The following is a 20,004-nucleotide window of genomic DNA, read 5'->3' on the forward strand; positions in this document are numbered from 1 at the left end:
AACAATTATATTAATTTAATTAATTAAAACAACTAACTATACATAATTAATGGTCAACCGGTTCAAAAAAAATGAACCGGATCTTGAATTGCACGAAATGAACCATCCAACACCTGAACCGGCCACAAACGACTAGAACCAAGTGAATCGGACACGAACTAGGTGAGCAACAAACCGAACCGCGCGTGAACCAGTTTGTTCTTTCCATCTTAGAGCGTTGCAACGCTGTGGCCTAGCGTTGCAAGTTATGGATAGAACACGCCATTCACCTAATCTTAGCGTTGCAGGTTATGGATAGAACACGCCATTCACCTAATTTTATACAGTAGCCATTATACAGTTGCGAACTCCTTCGATTCTCCTTCGATTTTGGCCTCGTTTTCTCTAGAAATCCATCGGAACGACCACGAACGACTCAATACATTCAAAATATAGACTCTATTGCATTTATTATGTCCAAAACACCAAGCCCTTACAAACCAATTTTGTAAAAACAAAGCAATAAAACTAAGATCCAATCTCGAAATTTTCCAAAAATTGTAAACCATTCAAACATTTCATACATTCATCGCATTCATCACAGAATGCAAAACCCACAATGAATATGTGAAATCAATTCTGGAACAATAAAAAATTCGGGACCAAAACTATGCTATGATACCAGTTGAAGGAACCGGTGAAGGTCTAGTGTGGAAGCAGGGATTGGTCCCAAAAATTATTTTAACAGAATACAAGTTTTATAGAATACAAGTTTTATAGAATACAACATTGTGCATAAACACAAGTTAATTTTACAGCATGCAGTAATAAATTAGGAGAAAATAGGATTAGGAAAGCTTACCCTTGAAGAATTCACAACCCTTTTCATAGATCGTCTTCTCCAAATTGATCACGATCAAGTAGAACCCTCGAACCAAAAACTCGTAAACAACACCACAAGAAATACCTCTGTATTCTCTGTAGGGGAAGAGAATCTGCAAGAGGTATGAGATTTTCATTATTTTGGGTGAAAGAGTGAGATTGAAAGAAGGTGAGGGACTCTGGAAAATTTCTTACAGAAAGTTTTTTTTTTTTTTTTTTTTTTTTGAGAATGATCACATACAGAGTATCTCATATAACAAAATCTTCCGTGAAGAAGAATCATTCATAAAAAAAAAAAAATCATCCACTTCCCACATTTTTCTGAGAGTATTAAGGGGAGAGAAGTTATTTCCCCCCTTTAAATTTAAAATTTAAAAATAATTCTAATTTAAATAAATATGTTATATATACATATATAATAACTAATTTACTATATATGTATATAACTAAATGTTATATCATATATAACATATAACTTATATTTTTATATTGTATCAAAATAATATAACCTATAGTTTTAATTCTCTCATTAATGTATGATATTTAATATAAATCCCATTTAGAATAAACTTAATTATATGAATCTAATTCACATAATTAATATTTGAATCATATTCAAATATTTATTTCCTCTCAAATAAATTTTATATTATAATGTATCAAATACATTATAGTAATTTTATCATATATAATCAAATTAAATTAATTATATCACATATAATTAATTCCCCTCAATTAATTTGAACAATTCAATTAATCCAAAATCGATTCTCATTAAATCCTTGTTGAGCTACAGAGGGGATCTCATGGACTAGTAGCTTGAAGCTCCAATAATACTTGAATAATTAATTAAACTCATTTAATTAAATTATTCAACATCCATTAACTGTTGGACACTCCATTAAAGACCGACATTTCTCTGTCCATTGGATATAACCAGTCAGTGTGATGACCCTTCACAAAATTGCTCGTAAGTATAGCTCGAACAAAATTAACGTTTTGCCCCTATAGTTACATCTAACTCCTTAAGTACCACTGAACGCTCTAATGAATAATAAGTCATAGTCCAACTATGATCAAACCCCTCTCGGGTCAAGAGAGAGTGTGGCGCCACATTGTTCAAGCCCCAGAATCAACTCTTAAGGGAGCAATTTATCTACTTTCCTTGACGTCGAGGAAGGAGTGAATTCCGTCTTGTATAGCTATATTTCCAACTCTCTAATAAGACGAATTGCCAAAATGGTAGGCTTATTGAGTTGACGATCTGGCCACTCTCACCCATACAAATCAAAGGTTCGCCTTCATAGACAGGAGTTCACAACTCACTCAGGCCATGTCACCTATAGTCATCATGGTGAAAAATAAGTCTCAATTATAAATGGCGTTATATAATGAGACTAGTCATTTCGTGGTCCGATCTTATAAGTGGGCTCCTTTGAATTACTGGGAGATTCTTATAGTAGAAGGCTCCAAGCAAGATTTAGAGTGTAGGATGATTATTATGTGGTGTGTTTGGAACTTGAGAAACGAGATCTGCTTCACTAAAGAAATAAATTTACCACGTGATAATTTGTGATTAAATACTTAGACGATAAAAAAAAAAAAAGTATTTTTCTAGTAAAAAATGCTAATGGGCGAGAAGGCCTAATGTAGGTTTTACCCACATAAGGTGAAAAACGGCAAAACAAAATATCTCCTCTTCGATCCACCAATTATGGAGAAGTAGGAGAGTTGATCTTGAGTTGTGGTCCTATGGAGAGGACAAAAACGTTGGTCTTTAATTGAAGTTGCCAAAGCCATCCTCGGCTCCAAGCCTCCAAGCCTCTAATCCAACTTTTCTTTTGGCCTTGGGTTTTGTAGGCACGCTGGCAGCCTAAGCCAACACATGAATATTATTTATTATAATAACGAAATCAGGAAGTCCAGCCGAATATTCCCCCAGCTTTTGTCTTCTTGTCTCTGCCTTTCAGCTCTTGTGTGTTCGGTGATGAAAGTACTTTCTTTTACGTTTGCCATTTTGTACGATAGTGATCTTCCAACTCTCAACAGATGCCTATCCCTGTGCTGCTACATATTTGTCCTTTCCTACCAACTACAATTACGTGACAAACTTTTCTTTTATGAATATATTTTTTTAATGGTTTTTGCTATGAGTATGACTCAGAGTGTTGCACAAATATTTGTGCAATGCACCAACGTGTTACTCTAGTAGTAGTTATTATTTAGTATAAGTATGGCGGCTAACAAAAAAAAACGTTTTATTCTATTCATTAGAAATGTTAAAAAAAAAAAAATTTGATGATCAGAAAAAATTGATCAATTTGTATAGTTTGGATTGGATTGGGTTCAAATAAATGAAAATTTTATGGATTGAGTTGGTTCACTAATATAACCTAAAGCAACTCGAGTTTATTATTAATTTTAAAAAATATATTTTTTTAATAATAATTATTTAAATTAAAAAAATTTACAATCTAATAATAGAATCGTGTAAAAAAAAAAATTTCAATCCAACCCAATCCAACTTATAAACACCACCACAATCAATGCCATTTGAGTTTAGCCACAAAATAACCTACCCTGAGGAAAAATTTTTAGGCTTGACATCAGATCAGGCTTCCGTTGAGAAAAATAAGAAAAATGGCAATCACTCAGGATGTAGACGATAATGGGCTAGAAGCGGCAGGAGAGCCACTGTTGCAGGATGAGAGTAAGTGGACTCACAGCAGTCAAGAGCGTCACCCATGGATGGTTTACCTCAGCACGTTGGTGGCTGTTTGTGGCTCCTACGAATTTGGAACTTGTGTAAGTATACCCACAATTAACTCTCTCCCAAGTCTTTTGCGTATGGCTCATTGTTATGTGGCCTTGGTTTCAGGCGGGTTACTCCTCGCCCACTCAAAGTGCTATCATGGATGATCTTCATCTCTCTTTAGCCGAGGTATGATTCAAATCAGAATGCTTTCTCAATCTTTTTTTTTTTTTTTTTTGGGGGGGGGGGGGGGGGGGGGGTGTTGGCTTTGGATTAACAGTTAAAAAAGGTCAAAACAACTGTACAGAAGTTTTTGGTTATCGAGTTATTTTAGGCAATTTTCCGTTATTCTACTTCAATTCATCTTGTTTTGTTTAGAATGCATGAAAAGAACAAAGTTTGTGAATATACGGTGACTATGGAGACATTGGAGAGGAAGTATTAGCTATTGAAAGCTGAACCACTTAATCTTCTGTCTCCTTTCTCCTCACCTTTCTAATTTCGTTGTTGCAGATAATTCATGGTCACATCCGAGTGATGCTTTAAGCATGACAAAATGTTGCTATGGATTCATCTTGGGCTAGTAATGGGATAAAGCAATTATCTGTAATAACTTAGAAATGTTTTTGGAGAGTACTTAAATGGATTGTGGTATGCTATATGCTTTGTAAGGAAAAACTTTGATAACAGAGCGATAAATGATGCAAGATGTGTAGATTTGCTATTGTTTGATGAGTAAAATGTTAATTTTCCGGCAAAAAGAGATTTATACTGAACTTCACCAACTTGAACCTATGATACATAACTCAAATACACAGATTGGTTAACCAACAAGGTCTCCTGTTTTTCCCTCGAAATTCATACTTATGCAGTTTTCACTGTTTGGCTCCATACTGACATTTGGTGCAATGATTGGTGCAATTACAAGTGGACCTGTCGGAGATCTCCTCGGCCGGAAAGGGGTGAGCAGACAAGTTTATAATCTGTCCATAGGAAGTTTGAACTATTAGTTGGAAGCGGTCCATTTTAAACTTCTTCAAATTTTCTATGCCCCTCTTTCTCCCTATCTGAGATAATTTTTATTTTCTTTTTTATAATATTGGTAGGCAATGAGGGTCGCTACCGGTGCTTGTGTGGCTGGGTGGCTAACAATATACTTGGCTCAGGTTGGTGTTTCCTTTGATTTGTTCTCTTTCCTTAAAATACAAGTAGAATTGACCATATGTTAGCTCGATTACTACAAAAGGGAGTAGTGGCTTTGGATATTGGACGATTCGCTACTGGATATGGAATGGGAGTCTTTTCTTATGTGGTACTTTTTTAAATCCCTTTCTACTAGTTGTAATTTGCTATGCTTTGTTTCCTTTTTAATACTTTGCTTTGCCTCCCTATCTGACTGCTCCAGGTTCCTGTTTTCATAGCTGAGATTGCACCTAAGAACCTCCGAGGAGTTCTAACTACCCTCAATCAGGTTAAAAAAAAAAAAAAAGAAAAAAAAAATCTAAGAGATGCACTACCTAAATAGGCATTTCAAAATTTTGAGACAACTAAGAATTTTGTAAGGCTGCTGGTTACCTGACAAGTAACAATGTAGTAGTTCTCAGTTGTCTTTATATTTCATGTTCTACAGTTAATGATTTGCACAGCAGTGTCAATATCCTTCACAATTGGGAATGTACTCTCATGGAGAGCTCTAGCATTGACTGGTAAAATTTCTGACTCTTTCTTTCTAGCCTCCAAGTGAAAAACATCAGGAAAAAGAACAACTAACTTCCTTTGTTAAATGCTTGTAGGACTTGTCCCTTGTGTCATTCTGACATTTGGTCTTCTCTTCATTCCTGAATCTCCAAGATGGCTGGTAAGGAAAATTAGTTGATATGGAACAAACCATTGTGTTGGGATGTTCATATGATGTTGAACATGAATCAGGCAAAAGAGCGACGACAAAAAGAATTTGAAATGGCTCTCAGAAAACTTCGTGGTGAGGATGTTGACGTGTCCCAAGAGGCAGCTGAAATCCAGGTTTTTCTCCTTCCAGCTTGGTGTGATAGCTTTTCCAATATTTAAGGTGCAAGTTACCTTTTCAGCATTACATTGATGTACAATTTTCTCAACAGGACTATGTAGCAACCCTTGAACAACTCCCAAAACCCCAAATTACTGATTTGTTTCAGAGGATGTACTTGCGCTCGGTTGTTGTAAGATCTTCATCTGAACTGATTTTTTACTTAGATTTACATCCTTACTCATCATGGTTTCTTATTGTTTCACTTGAAAAGTGGAAGAGAACCAGTCAAATTTTTTGTAAACTCACCGTCACTGCAATCCATGACCTATATAATTTTTCCTGAGCAGATTGGAGTTGGATTGATGGTCTGCCAACAATTTGGAGGAATTAATGGAATCTGCTTCTATGTCGCGAATATTTTTGAGTCAGCAGGTACTGATGGCTAGAATTCTTTTCTGCTGATGCAATATTTGTGATAATTTTTTATGAGGTAGGCATTGTGTTTCAGAAATTTCATCACAATCTCTCAACTCTTTTATTGTTTGCAGGATTTTCGGTCAGCGTTGGAACTATAAGCTATGCTATTCTTCAGGTACATTAGTCAGATCATTTCCCATGAATTTTTCCTTTTCAATCACAAACATGGTGCTTTTGATAGGTCATAGTAACAGGCATTGGGGCGGTTTTAATGGACAAGGCAGGAAGAAAGCCCTTGATACTGGTAAATTTTAGTTCTAGACTCCCTCCCTTGAGAAGAAAATAATTATAATAATAATACAAACAACTGCTTAATTCCTAATTTTTCATGTTTTTTGCTTTTAGATTTCTGCATCAGGGTTAGTCCTTGGTTGTATCCTAGACGCAGTTTCTTTTTATCTGAAGGTAACATCATATTCGGTATTCTCTAAAAGAGCTGTGTATTTGGCTCTAATAAATATTTCTTACCGCGCTACATTTGTTTTTCCAATTTTACTCTGTGCTCTTTCTCTCTTCGGCAGTTCAAGCCACCTCTAGAATTAATCACACCTTAACCATTTTATCTCCCTACATATTCCGTTTTATGTGAGGTAAGTTTTAACTTCTTTCATAGTTGAACTGAACAAAAATCTTATCCCCAAATATTTCTTACGTGGAGAAGGAATGTAGAAACTACTAGTCATCGATTTCTAAATTGGCCGTTTGCTTACAAAAGATGGATCTTCATCCTCAATCATTTCAATATCACTTGGTGTCCTCCAAAATATAGAAGACGACGTTATAGAGCTCTTTTTTTGGCTTATTTGAAAAGAAAGAAAAACTAGAACTTTTCCAGATTAGTGTGATTCATTTATCAAAATTTGTGGTCGCATTCATTATATGACATCGAATTGCAGCCTTTCATAATCCCTTTTGTTACACACATCTTCTTTTGATGAACTTAGATTGATGGCCATTTGTTTGATTCCACCTTTTTTACTTAGAGGGTCCTCATCCCTAGTGCTATTTTATATATATGTTTAAATATGTATCTTTCATCATTTCTCATCCAAAAAAAGGCCCTGGTTTAGATAACTTGAATCAGATTAGTAGTCAAATGTAATAACAATGATGCACGGATCAATGAAAGAAGAGCATAGCAAAAACATATGACATCGAGACAATTATTTTCTAATTCTGTAGATTGTTGATAAAAATGATGTATTTTGAGTTCTAATTACAACTTCCACTTGCTGAAAACCAGGCGAACGGACTAGCAATCCAGGCAGTTCCAGTGTTAACTGTAGCTGGGGTGTTGGTAAATACATCAGCTTTCTTCAAATCTCATTAAACTCTCAAAGTTTTTGTGACTAATAATGTTGTTTGTAATTCAGGTGTACATAGGATCTTTTTCGATCGGAATGGGTCCTGTTCCCTGGGTTGTAATGTCTGAGGTGAAAGTTGATATTTTTTAAAAGTAGAAATTTTACCAAAGGCTTAGATTTGGGATTTTTGGTGCAGGTATTCCCCATAAACATCAAGGGACTGGCTGGAAGCATGGCAACACTAACCAACTGGTTTGGTGCTTGGGCTTGTTCCTATACTTTTAATTTCCTTATGGCCTGGAGCTCCTATGGTAACTGCACCAACCATTTTGACTTTTCCTTTCAAAATATAATCACTTCAGATTTGATCCATGAAACAAGGATTTGTGATCTTTTTGTTACTCGAGTGTTTGAAATAGCAAGGGCAGTAGTTCAATAGTGTTTAAGCACAACGATACAAATGGTTAGAGTAGAGGTGTTAATTTTCTTGACTTGGTGAAATCCACAGGTACCTTCCTTATTTATGCAGTGATCAACGCAATGGCTATAGGATTTGTGGTGATGGTAGTACCTGAGACGAAGGGGAGGTCCCTGGAACAAATCCAAGCGGCTATTAATGGATAGTGATTGTAAGTTTATTGAAGAGGCAACCCAACCATTGTTTTGAAAACCTTTCTTGTCATTTCCACGACTTTCACATCTTGTTCAGTGCTATCGAACTAAAGTTAGCACATCATTTTTTATTTATCTGATTGGCATTGGTTAAAGTTGAGAAATAATGTCTGATTGTGATTTGCTTGGAGTTATTCCATCTCCCTGTAACTTGAGGACTGATCAACTTCATAATGGAGCTTATATTTGGTTACAGACAACACAAAAGGAATGAGTTTGATTCCTAAATGAGTGTGTAAATAGAAGTACAAAAGTTGAATAAATGAAAGATGAAAAGGGAGTGGTGAGTGTGTTGATCGTTACTTCATGTCCATCTCTTCCAAGGGGAAAGGGAATGTGAATGGAGTTGAGTTTGAGGCCGAGGCTGTGGAGGATGAGGAGGCAATTTGAGGAAATCGACCTTGACAATGTGATGATCGGAGGTTCCTTTGGAAGAAAGGACAGAGTAGGATCCTTGTACAAACTCGTAATCTGCGTCGGGGGAGGCCAATATGTAGTCCACCCGAGTTCCGTACTTGCATGTCCCTTGAACACCTGCCATTGCCAACCAAAGCCATACGTTCCATTAGTAAAAACCTTTCAATTTCATCTTCTTATCTTTTTTATTTCAATTCATCACTCAGTTTCGTACTTTGTCCTTTGGCGATCATCACCACCGACTCGCATTCTCCTCCAAACTCTTTTGCATCCCTATATTGCATACTGCTTTTTAAGAACTTGGTGACTTTAGCTTCCGGAGTTGGCTTTCCAATCTCTTCGTAATACTGAAGAATCAATCAACCAACGAACATGGGATACCATGCCATAAAAAAAAGTAAACTAAACTAAACAAAATCCCAAATAACATTTGGTACCTTCACAATGTCCATCCACCTTTCTTCAGAGTAATCCGTGGGGTCCAGAGAATTGAGGCCTCCTAATAAGATGTGGGGTTCGTTGTTGGTTGATCGGATTATGGATTTTATCTGTTTCATTCTCCAATTCTCGTCCAGATGATCCAAATTGGTACACTGCACATTTACCTCTCCTACTTCTTCCACATCAATGGTCACTTTTAACACATTCCTGCCAGCCCCCAACCCAACCCAATAACCAATTCCATCATTTTTTTTTATTTAATAAAAACAATTTTCATTGATAAAAAAAATGAAATGACATAAAAAACCCAGCTCACAGAAAAAAGACAACCCTACAATAAGGTACTCAAATTATGCAAAATAACACTTATAGATTTATAGAATAAATATGAAATGTATTTGAAAAATAAACCACAAAGAACCATAAAAGCGAATAAAGACCAAATTTCACCCGAATCCTTATTCACCTCTCTAAATATTGAACACGTCTCTAAAGATTATATTGTTCACCCCCACAAAATCCACAAAATCGCACACACTCTAATAAATCTTAAAAAGTGACCCTTCTCCTCGGTAGATAAAGGATTGAGGAGGAACTCCTCGTTCTCGATGATAGCACCAGAGTCCCTTGAGCGTATGAAATACCAAAGGTAGGAAGAAATAACCCATTCCATCATTCTCATACAATATAACAATTATTTGCTCAACCCTTCTATCAATTTCAATTTTCAAGGACTGCTATGCCTTGTCTCTCTCCATTCTTCCTCTTCTGTCATTAATAATAGAGTAGAGTACAACTGTGACCCAGATCTAAACATTGACCATAAGTTAGGTTTTTATCTTCTTTTGTAAAAAAAAGGAAAGAAACAAAAACAATCAATCATCTCTACTGACTACAATTGGCATCAATCAAAAGCATCATCATTATGAAATGAGGACCAGACTAAGAACACAGAAAAATCTCTAGCTTGCTTCAGTTTTAATAATACTATCGACTTGACTCTTGACTGCAGTGAGCGTGGTGTGGTATGTAGTGTTGCTAACCTGAAATCAGTGTCGTCGAAGATCTTCTCGGCTTTCCAACGTTTGATGGGCCACCTCGACAAGACCGCATTTCCGTACTCCGGCGCCCAGCTCTCTGCAAAAACGTACTTCATTCCTAAAGCATCTGCCAAATCCGAAAGCGGTCTCATCTCTTTCTCTTCCTCCGCCTTCACATCTTGCAACGCCAATATATCAGCATCCAACTCTCTAAGAACCTCCACAATCGTCCTACTGCATCTGTAACTCTCCCGGCCATTCTCCCGCTCCGATGGCATGCTTACAGTCCATCTCAGAGGAGTTTCACTCTTAGCTCTCCGCATCGCCTTCCTGTCATTACCTGAAGAAGAAAAATTCTCCTCCATTTCATACTCAGAAAAGCTCGCTTGTCGATTTCTTAGTAAAGATATTTCGTTATCAGGCAGGTTAATCGAAACCCGCGGCTTGGCTTTCGCGAGGTTATGATTTTCAACTCCATTCATGGAATTGGTATGCAATGGAGATTGTTTCAAAATGCTTTTGGGACGATCATTTACGGATTTTGTCCGTGAATTTGAATCTAAACTTCGGCGGAATTTAGCAGAGGAATTGGATTTTTCAGGAACAGCAGGTGCCATGGAGAAGGAGGCGGCATTGAATGTTGCAATTCGTATGGGTCTCTGTGTATTAAGACCGTGAAATTGAGAATTGGGATGAACAGCTGACGGCGACGACGCATTGACGAAGGAGTCGATGCTTTTGTTGGGATTAGACTTAGTTTTGGAGGTGGTTTTTCCAAACTTCTTGATGATGACTACCCTAGGTCTGATTCTCCGGCGACGGGGCCATCGGAGACGGGAGCAGAGGCGGCGGAGGCTCCGGTTGAGGAACTTGAGCATTGTAGAAGTAGAAGAGTGGGTGGGTGAAAGCATGAGAAGTAGGAGAGCGTGAAAGTTAGTGTGGCATTCAACTCTGCTTAACTGTATTGCATTGGCATCAGCGCAGAAATTAATAGAAGAAAAATACTTACGGCGGTTATACATTCCATCTTATTGTTCAACCATAATTTATCATGTGTAATTTTAACTATTTTTTTAATTTTAAAATTTAAAAAATATGTGTATTTAATATTTAAATTTTCAAAATATATTGTTAGTATCTAAATATTTTAAAATAGGTATATCTAGTCTTTTGAATTTTAAAATTATAATTTTTAGTTTCCAAATTTTTAAAAATGAGTTTAAAAGATCCCTAAAATAATTTATTTATTATTTTAAATAATTATATGATATTTTAAATCAGAAAAAATAAAAAATAATTAAAGTGCAAAGATTTTATTTATTTATTTTCAATGATAAATAATACAAAAAATTAGATCGAAATCGTTTAAGTCTATTTTTAAAATTTTATAGATTAAAAAGATAAAAAATATATTTTAAAACTTGAGAATCGAAACGCACATCTTCATTCAAATTTAAAAAAAAAACAAAAAAAGAAAAGTAATTTTATCAATATCTTAAATTTTTATCATGTGTGATGAGATTAGTTATTTCCTAGAAATGGATTGGTGCCAATTGGCAGCCAAGTAAGAGTTGACTTCGACTTTTGGGGTCTTACTACATTTTCTGAATTTCAAGATTTAATATATATATTATGTAATTATATAAAAATAAGATAATGCCAACTGCTCCAACTACTCAAATGGGGATGCTAAGGTGGTGTGTAAAGTAAACATAATTGAGAAAGATAATAATTTAATTTCATTTTTAATTTTCTACGTCTGAAAGTATAGTGTATTTTCTCTCCATTTGTCACCTAGTCAAATTTTTAAAATACACGTTTTTTTTTTTTTTTTAAATTTCTAAAACATTTACTTGCTTTTTAAAAAATATTAGTAAAAAATAGATTTAAAAACAAAAACTTATAAATTCATTTTTCAAAAACTAAAATTTAGATCCATTTATTTTTTATTTTTTTTAAATTAAGTTTATTTTCTCTCCAATTTTTACTATAGTTTTCATATTTCTTAAGTACAAGAGTTGAAACTTATTAGTCAAATTCTAGAAATAAAAAATAAAAGTTTTAAAACTACTTTGTTTAGTTTTCAAATTTTGGTTTGATATTTTAAGACATTGATAGAAAGTAGATAACACATCAAGAAATTTATAGGTGAAATGAGTGTTCATATGGTTATTTTTCAAAAACAAAAAAACTAAGATCCCATTAGGTAATCGTTTGAGCCATGTTTAGTAACCATTTTAGCTAATGCATTCCATTTATTGAACAGGGTTCTATGGTCAGTCCCCGACCCCTAGATACTGAAGGCACCCTTGGGGTGATCTCGTAGTTCCTAAGGGTGGAGAAAATGGGGTCGGTCCATGCATTTTCTTTTCTTTTGTCGCATTTCGCTCAAAGGGTTGAAGGGAGAGATAGTGCATCAAGCTGTTTACTAGGGTCAACTTGATCTTCTTTCCCAGGGATCCCAGATGAGGAAACCTTAAGAGAGACACCGAATCTAACTACTGTCTATGTACGATCCATACAAGGTCTGATCAACTGCCCATCCTACCTCCTTATCACTATTATAAAAAATTAAGGTGAATTAGGCTTCATTTTCAAAAATAAAAAACCAAATAATTACTAAAAGAAGCCTAAATGGTTATCAAATCCATTTCAAATAATTATCAAAGGTAATTCGTTTTTTTTTTTAATTTTTTTGAAAAAAAAATAGTGATAATCTCTTTAAACTTTCACACTTTTACTGTGGTTAATCAAACAAGACCCAAATGGAAGAAGAAAAGAAAAGGTAGCATTAATGAACAATATCTTGTCCCCAAAAGAATTAGTAATCTATTTGGACAAAAATAAAAAGGAGAAAAGAAAAATGCAATGTCACATTGAAAAAAGGACGAAGTTATGCATGCTTTTCTGGAATGCGAAGCGAAGCCACTAAAAATCCGGCATATCCAAATCCAATGCAAATGTGGTGGAAGGAGGTGGAGCCCACAAACACAAATGAATTATAAAATTAAGAGAATCCAGTCTAAACTATTAATATATATAGTATAATGTAAAAAAAATTACAAATATGACAAAATTTAGATAGTCTATTATTGATAGACCATATCATTACTAGAGCCTATCAATGATAAATCATATTGTTGGTAATAGTCTATCAACAATAGATTATTGCAGATAGATTTTGTTATATTTACAATTTTTTTTTAATTATTATTATCTATTTCAATTATCCTCAAATTAAATGTTTTTATGAGAGGAAAGCAAGTCATAAAAGGCAGAATCAATTTGAAAATGAAGAGATATCATAGAAATGAATTAATTATTAAGGTTAGGTGAAGTTTAGAATTGTTTTTTTATAGGTTGAGTGGATCTTGTCTCTTTGTATGGGGTCATATGAAAATTAGTGCAAGATGGCATCATTATTTGATCTCGCTCTTTTTGAATAATTTACAATATATTATATCTATCTTTTTGTGAACAGCTTCAATCCTAAGGTCCTAACGTAGCAATAATCAGCATCTAATCATTGCCAGCTTTTCTTCTTCCATGTCTTGTTTTTCATGTGTATTGGGTTCAATGTCAAATTTATAAACTCAAAACCCTTTGTCTCAAATGTACTTAGTGTTTCTGGTTCTGTTCATTTTGAATGAAAATTTAGTTTAAGAAAAAGAAAACATCCTCGACAAATGTCAAATTAAATTAACTTAGATATAATTACAATGAGGAATGATATGTTGTTAAGAGTGTAAACAAAGTTCGACATTAGTTAAGGAAGAAAGTGATCATGGGTATGTAAGTGAGGATAATTATCTCCATTGGTACGAGACCTTTTGGGTGGTACTAAAAGCAAAGTCATGAGGACAATATCATGCAATTGTGGTGATATGTGAAGGTTCGTGGATTGCAAAGAGATTGCTGGAATAAATATTATGTGACCATTCGTATAGAATTGCACGTCTTTTCAAAATTAACTAACTTGAAAAAGGACATGATTATTTGAAATGACAACAAATAGTCTATAAATACGTCTCTTCTTCAAACTGAACTTAAGAACATTTTTACAAGCACTTTTCTCCCCTATTCTCCCCTAAAATATTTCTCTCTTTGGTAAATTTGTTTAAGTTCAATTTATTTCCACGGACCACAAAGTATAATTTGTTGAATCTTGTGGATGATGTGATGCTTCCACAAGAGAAAGGTAATGATCTATTCTATTATGTGAGAATTACTCATGAAATTCATATTTTAGAGTGAATAAAATTGTCTTAAGTAGACGACGTTGATCTCAAATTCTCTCACATTTACAAGCTTATATATTTTCTCATATTTTTGTGATATTATTCATACAAGAAGAAAATTAACGTCACGGAAATGTGAAATAAATTAATTGTTTGATAAGAGTTGAGATTTATTTATCAATAAAGGTACAATGTCAATGGATGATTTAAAGAGCTTCATCTCTTTTCCGCTGCAAATTTTTCACAAAATAATTATGTGTTTGAGAATGATCTTGAAATTGTTGAAATCACTTTTATCATATTCAAATTTACTCCAAAATATGTTTTTAATCTTTGAAAATCAATTTTAGTGGTAACAAAATCATGTTTATAAGTGTGACAAACTCGAATTTTAGAATGATTTTTAAATTATTAGACACATGGTTTGAAGTAATTTTAAATCTTAATAAAGTGATTTTACCCATCGTCGGTAACATCCTCTTTCTATCAGAGGACGCTCTCTCTTTGAAACACTTTAATTTTGTTCTATGGCCAAAATAAAAGGCAGTTTATGATTTATGGCCAGACATGGAAAAAAATAAGTCTAATATTCTTTTCTTTTTTTCCCATCATTTTCCCCCTATGAGTGTTGATCTAAGTTGTATACTATTTTGGTAGTTGAACTACAAAATCTTAAATCTAATATTTTGTAATTCAAATTTTGATGTAAAATTTGAAGCCGTCATCTTAAGTAAATAATTTTCGAATCTATTTATTAACTTATGTTATTTTTTTTTAAATATGCAAATGGTGTATGTAAATATGAATTCTCTCCCAATTTCTTTCTATATTTGACTATAGTATTTATCTCTTCAAGCTCCGTTTCATTCTTTCAGATAGAATCAAATTGGTTTTCATATTTTGGGTTTTCATTATATATTCTATGATTTTTTCTTGATTTTACCTTTTCCCATTTTTTTTTATTCTATCTTTCCTACATCTCTTAGGATTCAATGGAGTTCTAGAATTTTCCTCAAGGACGAGCATTTGTCCTCTCGAGTTTTTGCAAGCTTTTGAACCAAATCAAGAGGGTAAATGGAAGTAGAGACAACAATCCCTGATCAAAGCTCGAAGTACAGTTAAGGACTTAAACTAAAAAGAGACGAATCACCTCTGTTGATGCTAAATTTTGGATTGGAGAAAATGTACCTACGTGACAACAGTAGTAAATTTGTAATTTAAGAAAAGATAACCGGCAAAACAAAGAAAAAGACTATGATGCCAAAGTCAAAGATGGAGAATAGTTGAATAGGAAAGAAGTTAGAAATTTAAGTTATCTCAATGAAGTTATGATGATCTATTTATAGAGAAAGTTGACCTAAGTTATTCCCTAGAATTTCGGATGATGTATTTATAGAGAAAGTTGACCTAGGTTATGTTGGGTTTTATGTCCTAAAAACTCGTAGTTTGTAAAATGATAAACATTTTATATTATCAATATACTTGTTATTGATCTCATAAATTGTATGAAAGTCTAAATCCAATAAACTAAGACCCATGACTATTGTATGAGTACTTGAACTTTATGTGGAGACATAAGAGCGGATCGAGTTCGAGTAAATAGTCAAAATGATCTATGGTAAATGAGGTTGGGTACCTTATTCTGGTAACACCATTGGATGCGACCTACTCTATAGTTGTTACAAAGAGTTGTAAAGTGCTATATACAATGTGATCCTAATTCGTATATGTTATGACATGAGGAGTGGGGGCGTCTTATGCAATGAGTTTGCATAAGACCAGGACCAAGAAATTAGTCACTCTTACTTTATAACGCTGTTTACTGTTTAAGACTGACTATTTCACCTTGATAACCTAGGTAACTTGATCTTAATCGTGAGTTAACTATGAACTCCTGTTTATTCGGGATTGCCCTTAGATTCGCATAGTTGAGGGTTGGCTCAACAACGCCGGCTCAATAAGACTCCCATTTCAAGGGTAAGACCGGATAGATAGCTGGGGATATAGGGTACAAGACGGAGGTCACACCTACCCAATTTAGGGATAGGAGAAAGGTTGTTCTCTCAAGTACTGAATCCAGGTCTTGAACAAGGGGCCCCACCCTCACTGGGTTGAGAAAGTTTGGTTTGATGATTGGATCACAAACCAGTTGTTCATTAGAGGATTAGTAGGGACTTGAGGAATAAGACGTAATCTTGGGGGTAAAACAAATATTTGACCCAGCCGTTATTACGAATAACTTGTGAAGGGTCGACTTGCTGATTATGGTTAAATCATGTGGACATAATATATCTACAGTGAGGGGAGTGCAACTATGGGCTTTAGTAGAATGACCCATTAGTTAACGAATGGAGATTAATCTGGTCTAATGAGTTTAGAAAATTCATCTCGGATTGTTGGAGCCCATGATCTATAGGTCCGTGAGGTCCCCATACTAGCTTGTAACGGACTAGCTCTAGAATAGCGTGATAAGTTAATTTGAAACGTTCAAATTAGGATTAAGGGAATTAGTAATTATATGAGATATAATTACATGTTTAATTTTAGAATTAAACGGAATAGGAGAATTTACATATTTACATATGATTTAAATATATAAAGATGGATAGGTGTTAAAATTAATTTAATATTTGATATTAAATTAATTAAGTTTTATTTAATAATTAATTTATGAAATTAATTAATTTTTCATTTTTAAAATCAAATAGATTTTTAAATCAAAATTTGATTTGAATAAAATTGAAAAAAGAAAAGAAAACTAAAACACAAATGGAAAAATGGGTTTTTCCATTATTCATCACTTAAGTAGCTCACACATGAAGCAACCATTTGGCCTTGTCTTCTCCAAGCATGAGCTGCAACACATGCAGCTCTTCTCTTTGCATGTTGAACTGCAATATAATGAGAAGATTGGAGTGAAGATTGGGCGTGCAATCAAAAGGTTTTTGAGAGAAAAATTGGTTTGAAGAAAGGTTCTTCAACCTTGTTGCAGCAGTGAGCTTTTCTCCTTCATCCCTTGATTCAAGCTTGTTTTGAGTCCCACAACTCAATCTAGAGCACCAAGAGAATAGTGAGGAAGATCTTGAGGTAGTCTACAATAAGATATGGAGAAGATTGCAGCTGGAGATGGAGCTTATGTCTTGAAACCCATTTTTCTGCAGAAGCATGCTTTATATTATACCAAAATTAGTGAATTTGAATGCTTAGATGATCCTTGTTCTTCCGCTGCGATTGATACAATCTTACAATTGGTATCAGAGCATCAAATAAGCATTCAATTCGGTTTAATTTTGGTTTGGTGGGTGTTTTATATGAGAAATATGAAACTGATGCACTAATATGGTTTTCTGAGTTTTGGCTGTTTAATTCTCTTTAATTTCTCATTTAAATTTGTAATTGGCTCTTTCTTGATGAGCTTTAATGTGTTCCCAAGAGTCTGTAATTTATTTGGAGTCATTAGATTAGAAATTAAGCTGTAAATCGAAGAAACAAGCGAAGAGGCCGAGTTGCAGTTCCAGAAAAATCAGCCTCTGTTCTTATCGTCGTTGTGGTTCTAGTTGCTAAACGATCATCTAGCTCCAGACGCTACACGATGTGAAGAAAAGCTAGACGATCGTATAGCAATGAGCGTTGCTCGTTGTGATGTTGAACACTAGACGATCGTGTACCTGTGGGAGCTAAACGATGAGTTTAATTTGCTATTCGATAGCATTAAGCGATTGTTTAGCTTTGGTGTGGGAACTAAACGATACGTTGAATTTACTATGCGATGGTACTATACGATTGTTTAGCAAAGATGTGCGCTAAGAGATGCGATGAAGAGTTACGCGATAGTGCTGAGCGATCATTTAGATGCGGAGCTAAGCGATCGTATAGACAAAGTGCTAAGCGATGCGTTGAAGTTTCTATGCGCTGGCACTAAACAAATCGTTTACCTACGATGCTGAACGACACGATGATGTTCTATACGATGGAGCTAAGTGATCGTTTAGCTACACGGTGGATACTGAACGATGGCATGCAGCATTAGACGATTGTGTTAAACGATCGTTTGGTTCTATACGATAGAACTAAGCGATAGTGATGAAGAGCTATACGATAGCCTTAAGCGATCGCTTACTTCGATTGTTTATCTTTGATCGGGAGCTAAACGATGCGTCGAGTTGCTATGCGATAGCACTACGCGATTGTTTACCTCTATGTAGGAGCTAGGCGATGCATTGAATGCTATGCGATGGCATTAAACAATCGTTTACCTTTCGCGTGCTAAACAATCAAGCATTTACTAAACGATTTGGCAAAATGCTAGACGATGGTCGTCATTGCTAAACGATGAGACTTAGCGAGATGTTGAACATGTGCAAGGGCTTCCGGTTCGACCGGTTCTCTTGTGGTCTGGTCCGGTTCAGCTTCAAATGGTTCTTGGTTGGTCCGGTTCAGACATGGCTGGTTCGGTTCAGACGGTTCGGGTCCGGTTCAAGCTACTTAAGTTTATTTTGGAGCGGTTCGGGAACGGTCTGGAAACTGTTTTGTAATAATTAGGTTTTGTTTGCTTGTTTTTGCCAAAATTAAAACCATATCAGTCTGTGTTTAATTATTTATGCATTTGATGTATGTTATAATTAAATAAATCTTGTATGTGCATATAGTATGCCATTTAGATTTAAAATCCCACCATAGGAAGCATGTAACATGCATTGAAAGTATGTTATAATTGTTATAATATATAGTATGCATGTTAGGGTTACTTGTATTTAATATAAATATTGTATTAAATTTGAATGCCTCAGATATGTTGTGGATGTTTAGCATGTCTAAAGTTTTATAAGTTGTTATAAAATTGAGATAGACATTTAAAATCCATAAACAACAGCTGCATGCTCACGTAGGTTGACCAACTGTTTTAATTGTTAAAACTTATAAAACCTAGGTTACAAACTCATCCGGTATATAATCCTGTCTAAGGTTGGAGGTTCTTAAGTTGACAGTTTATGGAACACCTCCTACCTGGGGATTATGGCCAAATTATTGAGCGTTGGTAACCAGTTTTATGAGCATATGTGAGTGATGTGAGGTAATAAAATGGTTTATCACCTAGACATCATAGGTTAAAATCCAATTATAAGAGTTATACTTGGATAAACTACATAAAATGGAAGCTTTGTATTTTTTGAGAGGATTGAAAATTATGATAATTGATCTTAAACATTTGGAGAAGAATATGAGTTTAAATAAAGAGAAAAAATTGTTGGAAACCACATTTAATTTGGATCATTAGATCTTGAAAAAGAAAATTGAATTGTGGAGATTAAAACCGAACTAGCCATTATATATGTATATTTAGATCATTTTCTTTTAAAACCCAACAAAAAGTAAAAGTTCATAGCCGTTAGACACAAACATAAAATAATATTAAATTTATTTTCATTTTAAAATCAAAAGTCCACCATGTGTCATTCCTCCTATGCTCCGAGTGACACCTTTCAAATGGTCCATTTTGATGAAGAAAAAAAATATATGCCACGTCATCAGCTTGGATTTTTTCCATTATGTTTGTTTCGCCTATATCTTCTTCGTTTGAGCTCCGATTTTAGCGATTCAAATTACGTTGGAATCGTTGTTCCAAGCTCTACACAATAGATACTTCAAAACACTCAAATCATTAATAAATGAAAGCAGGTTTGTTATCATCAAAACATTAATAATTTGAGGTTAAGGGCCAAAAAGCCGACAATCGTGTTTTCAAGAGATTAATTATCAAACCCTCACTAGTTAAAATTGAAATTAAACCTTT

General features: G+C 34.5%; 2 protein-coding genes across 4 annotated transcripts; one reads left to right on the forward strand and one right to left on the reverse strand.

Annotated features, from left to right (window-relative positions):
- Positions 1-3,378: 3,378 nt before the first annotated feature.
- On the forward strand, positions 3,379-8,281 carry LOC120077716 (Major facilitator superfamily protein). 3 transcript variants are annotated; one of them, XM_039031679.2, is made up of 18 exons: positions 3,379-3,666; positions 3,740-3,802; positions 4,486-4,575; positions 4,720-4,779; positions 4,860-4,925; positions 5,019-5,084; positions 5,244-5,319; positions 5,407-5,471; positions 5,543-5,635; positions 5,731-5,811; positions 5,969-6,053; positions 6,170-6,213; positions 6,280-6,342; positions 6,444-6,503; positions 7,342-7,395; positions 7,472-7,531; positions 7,599-7,713; positions 7,911-8,281. In XM_039031679.2, the coding sequence occupies exons 1-18, from the start codon at positions 3,502-3,504 to the stop codon at positions 8,024-8,026; spliced, it is 1,422 nt and encodes a 473-aa protein (XP_038887607.1). In that variant the 5' UTR covers positions 3,379-3,501; the 3' UTR covers positions 8,027-8,281. The 3 variants fall into 3 exon arrangements, 2 of the variants coding, with proteins under 2 accessions (XP_038887607.1, XP_090169928.1); XR_005481828.2 differs by having other exon boundaries at positions 3,414-3,666; positions 6,444-6,688; XM_090313802.1 differs by having other exon boundaries at positions 3,486-3,666; positions 4,127-4,575.
- On the reverse strand, positions 8,216-10,991 carry LOC120077715 (uncharacterized). Its single transcript, XM_039031678.2, has 4 exons — positions 9,976-10,991; positions 8,929-9,139; positions 8,706-8,838; positions 8,216-8,608 (listed from the first exon to the last, which is right to left on the reverse strand). Exons 1-4 carry the CDS (start codon positions 10,881-10,883, stop codon positions 8,379-8,381), a joined length of 1,482 nt encoding a protein of 493 aa, XP_038887606.2. The 5' UTR covers positions 10,884-10,991; the 3' UTR covers positions 8,216-8,378.
- Between the last annotated feature and the right edge of the window lie 9,013 nt (positions 10,992-20,004).

Source organism: Benincasa hispida, chromosome 5 (assembly GCF_027475165.1).
Source record: "Benincasa hispida cultivar pf3 chromosome 5, pf3_genome.v1.1, whole genome shotgun sequence".
Taxonomy (NCBI): domain Eukaryota; kingdom Viridiplantae; phylum Streptophyta; class Magnoliopsida; order Cucurbitales; family Cucurbitaceae; genus Benincasa; species Benincasa hispida.

Coding starts and splice junctions, on each gene's coding strand:
- LOC120077716 (XM_039031679.2), top strand. CDS start 3,502: ATGGCAATCACTCAGGATGTAGACGATAATGGGCTAGAAGCGGCAGGA. Junction 4,926..5,018: donor TGGGAGTCTTTTCTTATGTG/GTACTTTTTTAA, acceptor TGACTGCTCCAG/GTTCCTGTTTTCATAGCTGA. Junction 7,714..7,910: donor TATGGCCTGGAGCTCCTATG/GTAACTGCACCA, acceptor TGAAATCCACAG/GTACCTTCCTTATTTATGCA.
- LOC120077715 (XM_039031678.2), bottom strand. CDS start 10,883: ATGCTTTCACCCACCCACTCTTCTACTTCTACAATGCTCAAGTTCCTC. Junction 9,140..9,975: donor TTCGACGACACTGATTTCAG/GTTAGCAACACT, acceptor GGGGGCTGGCAG/GAATGTGTTAAAAGTGACCA. Junction 8,609..8,705: donor GATGATCGCCAAAGGACAAA/GTACGAAACTGA, acceptor TGGCAATGGCAG/GTGTTCAAGGGACATGCAAG.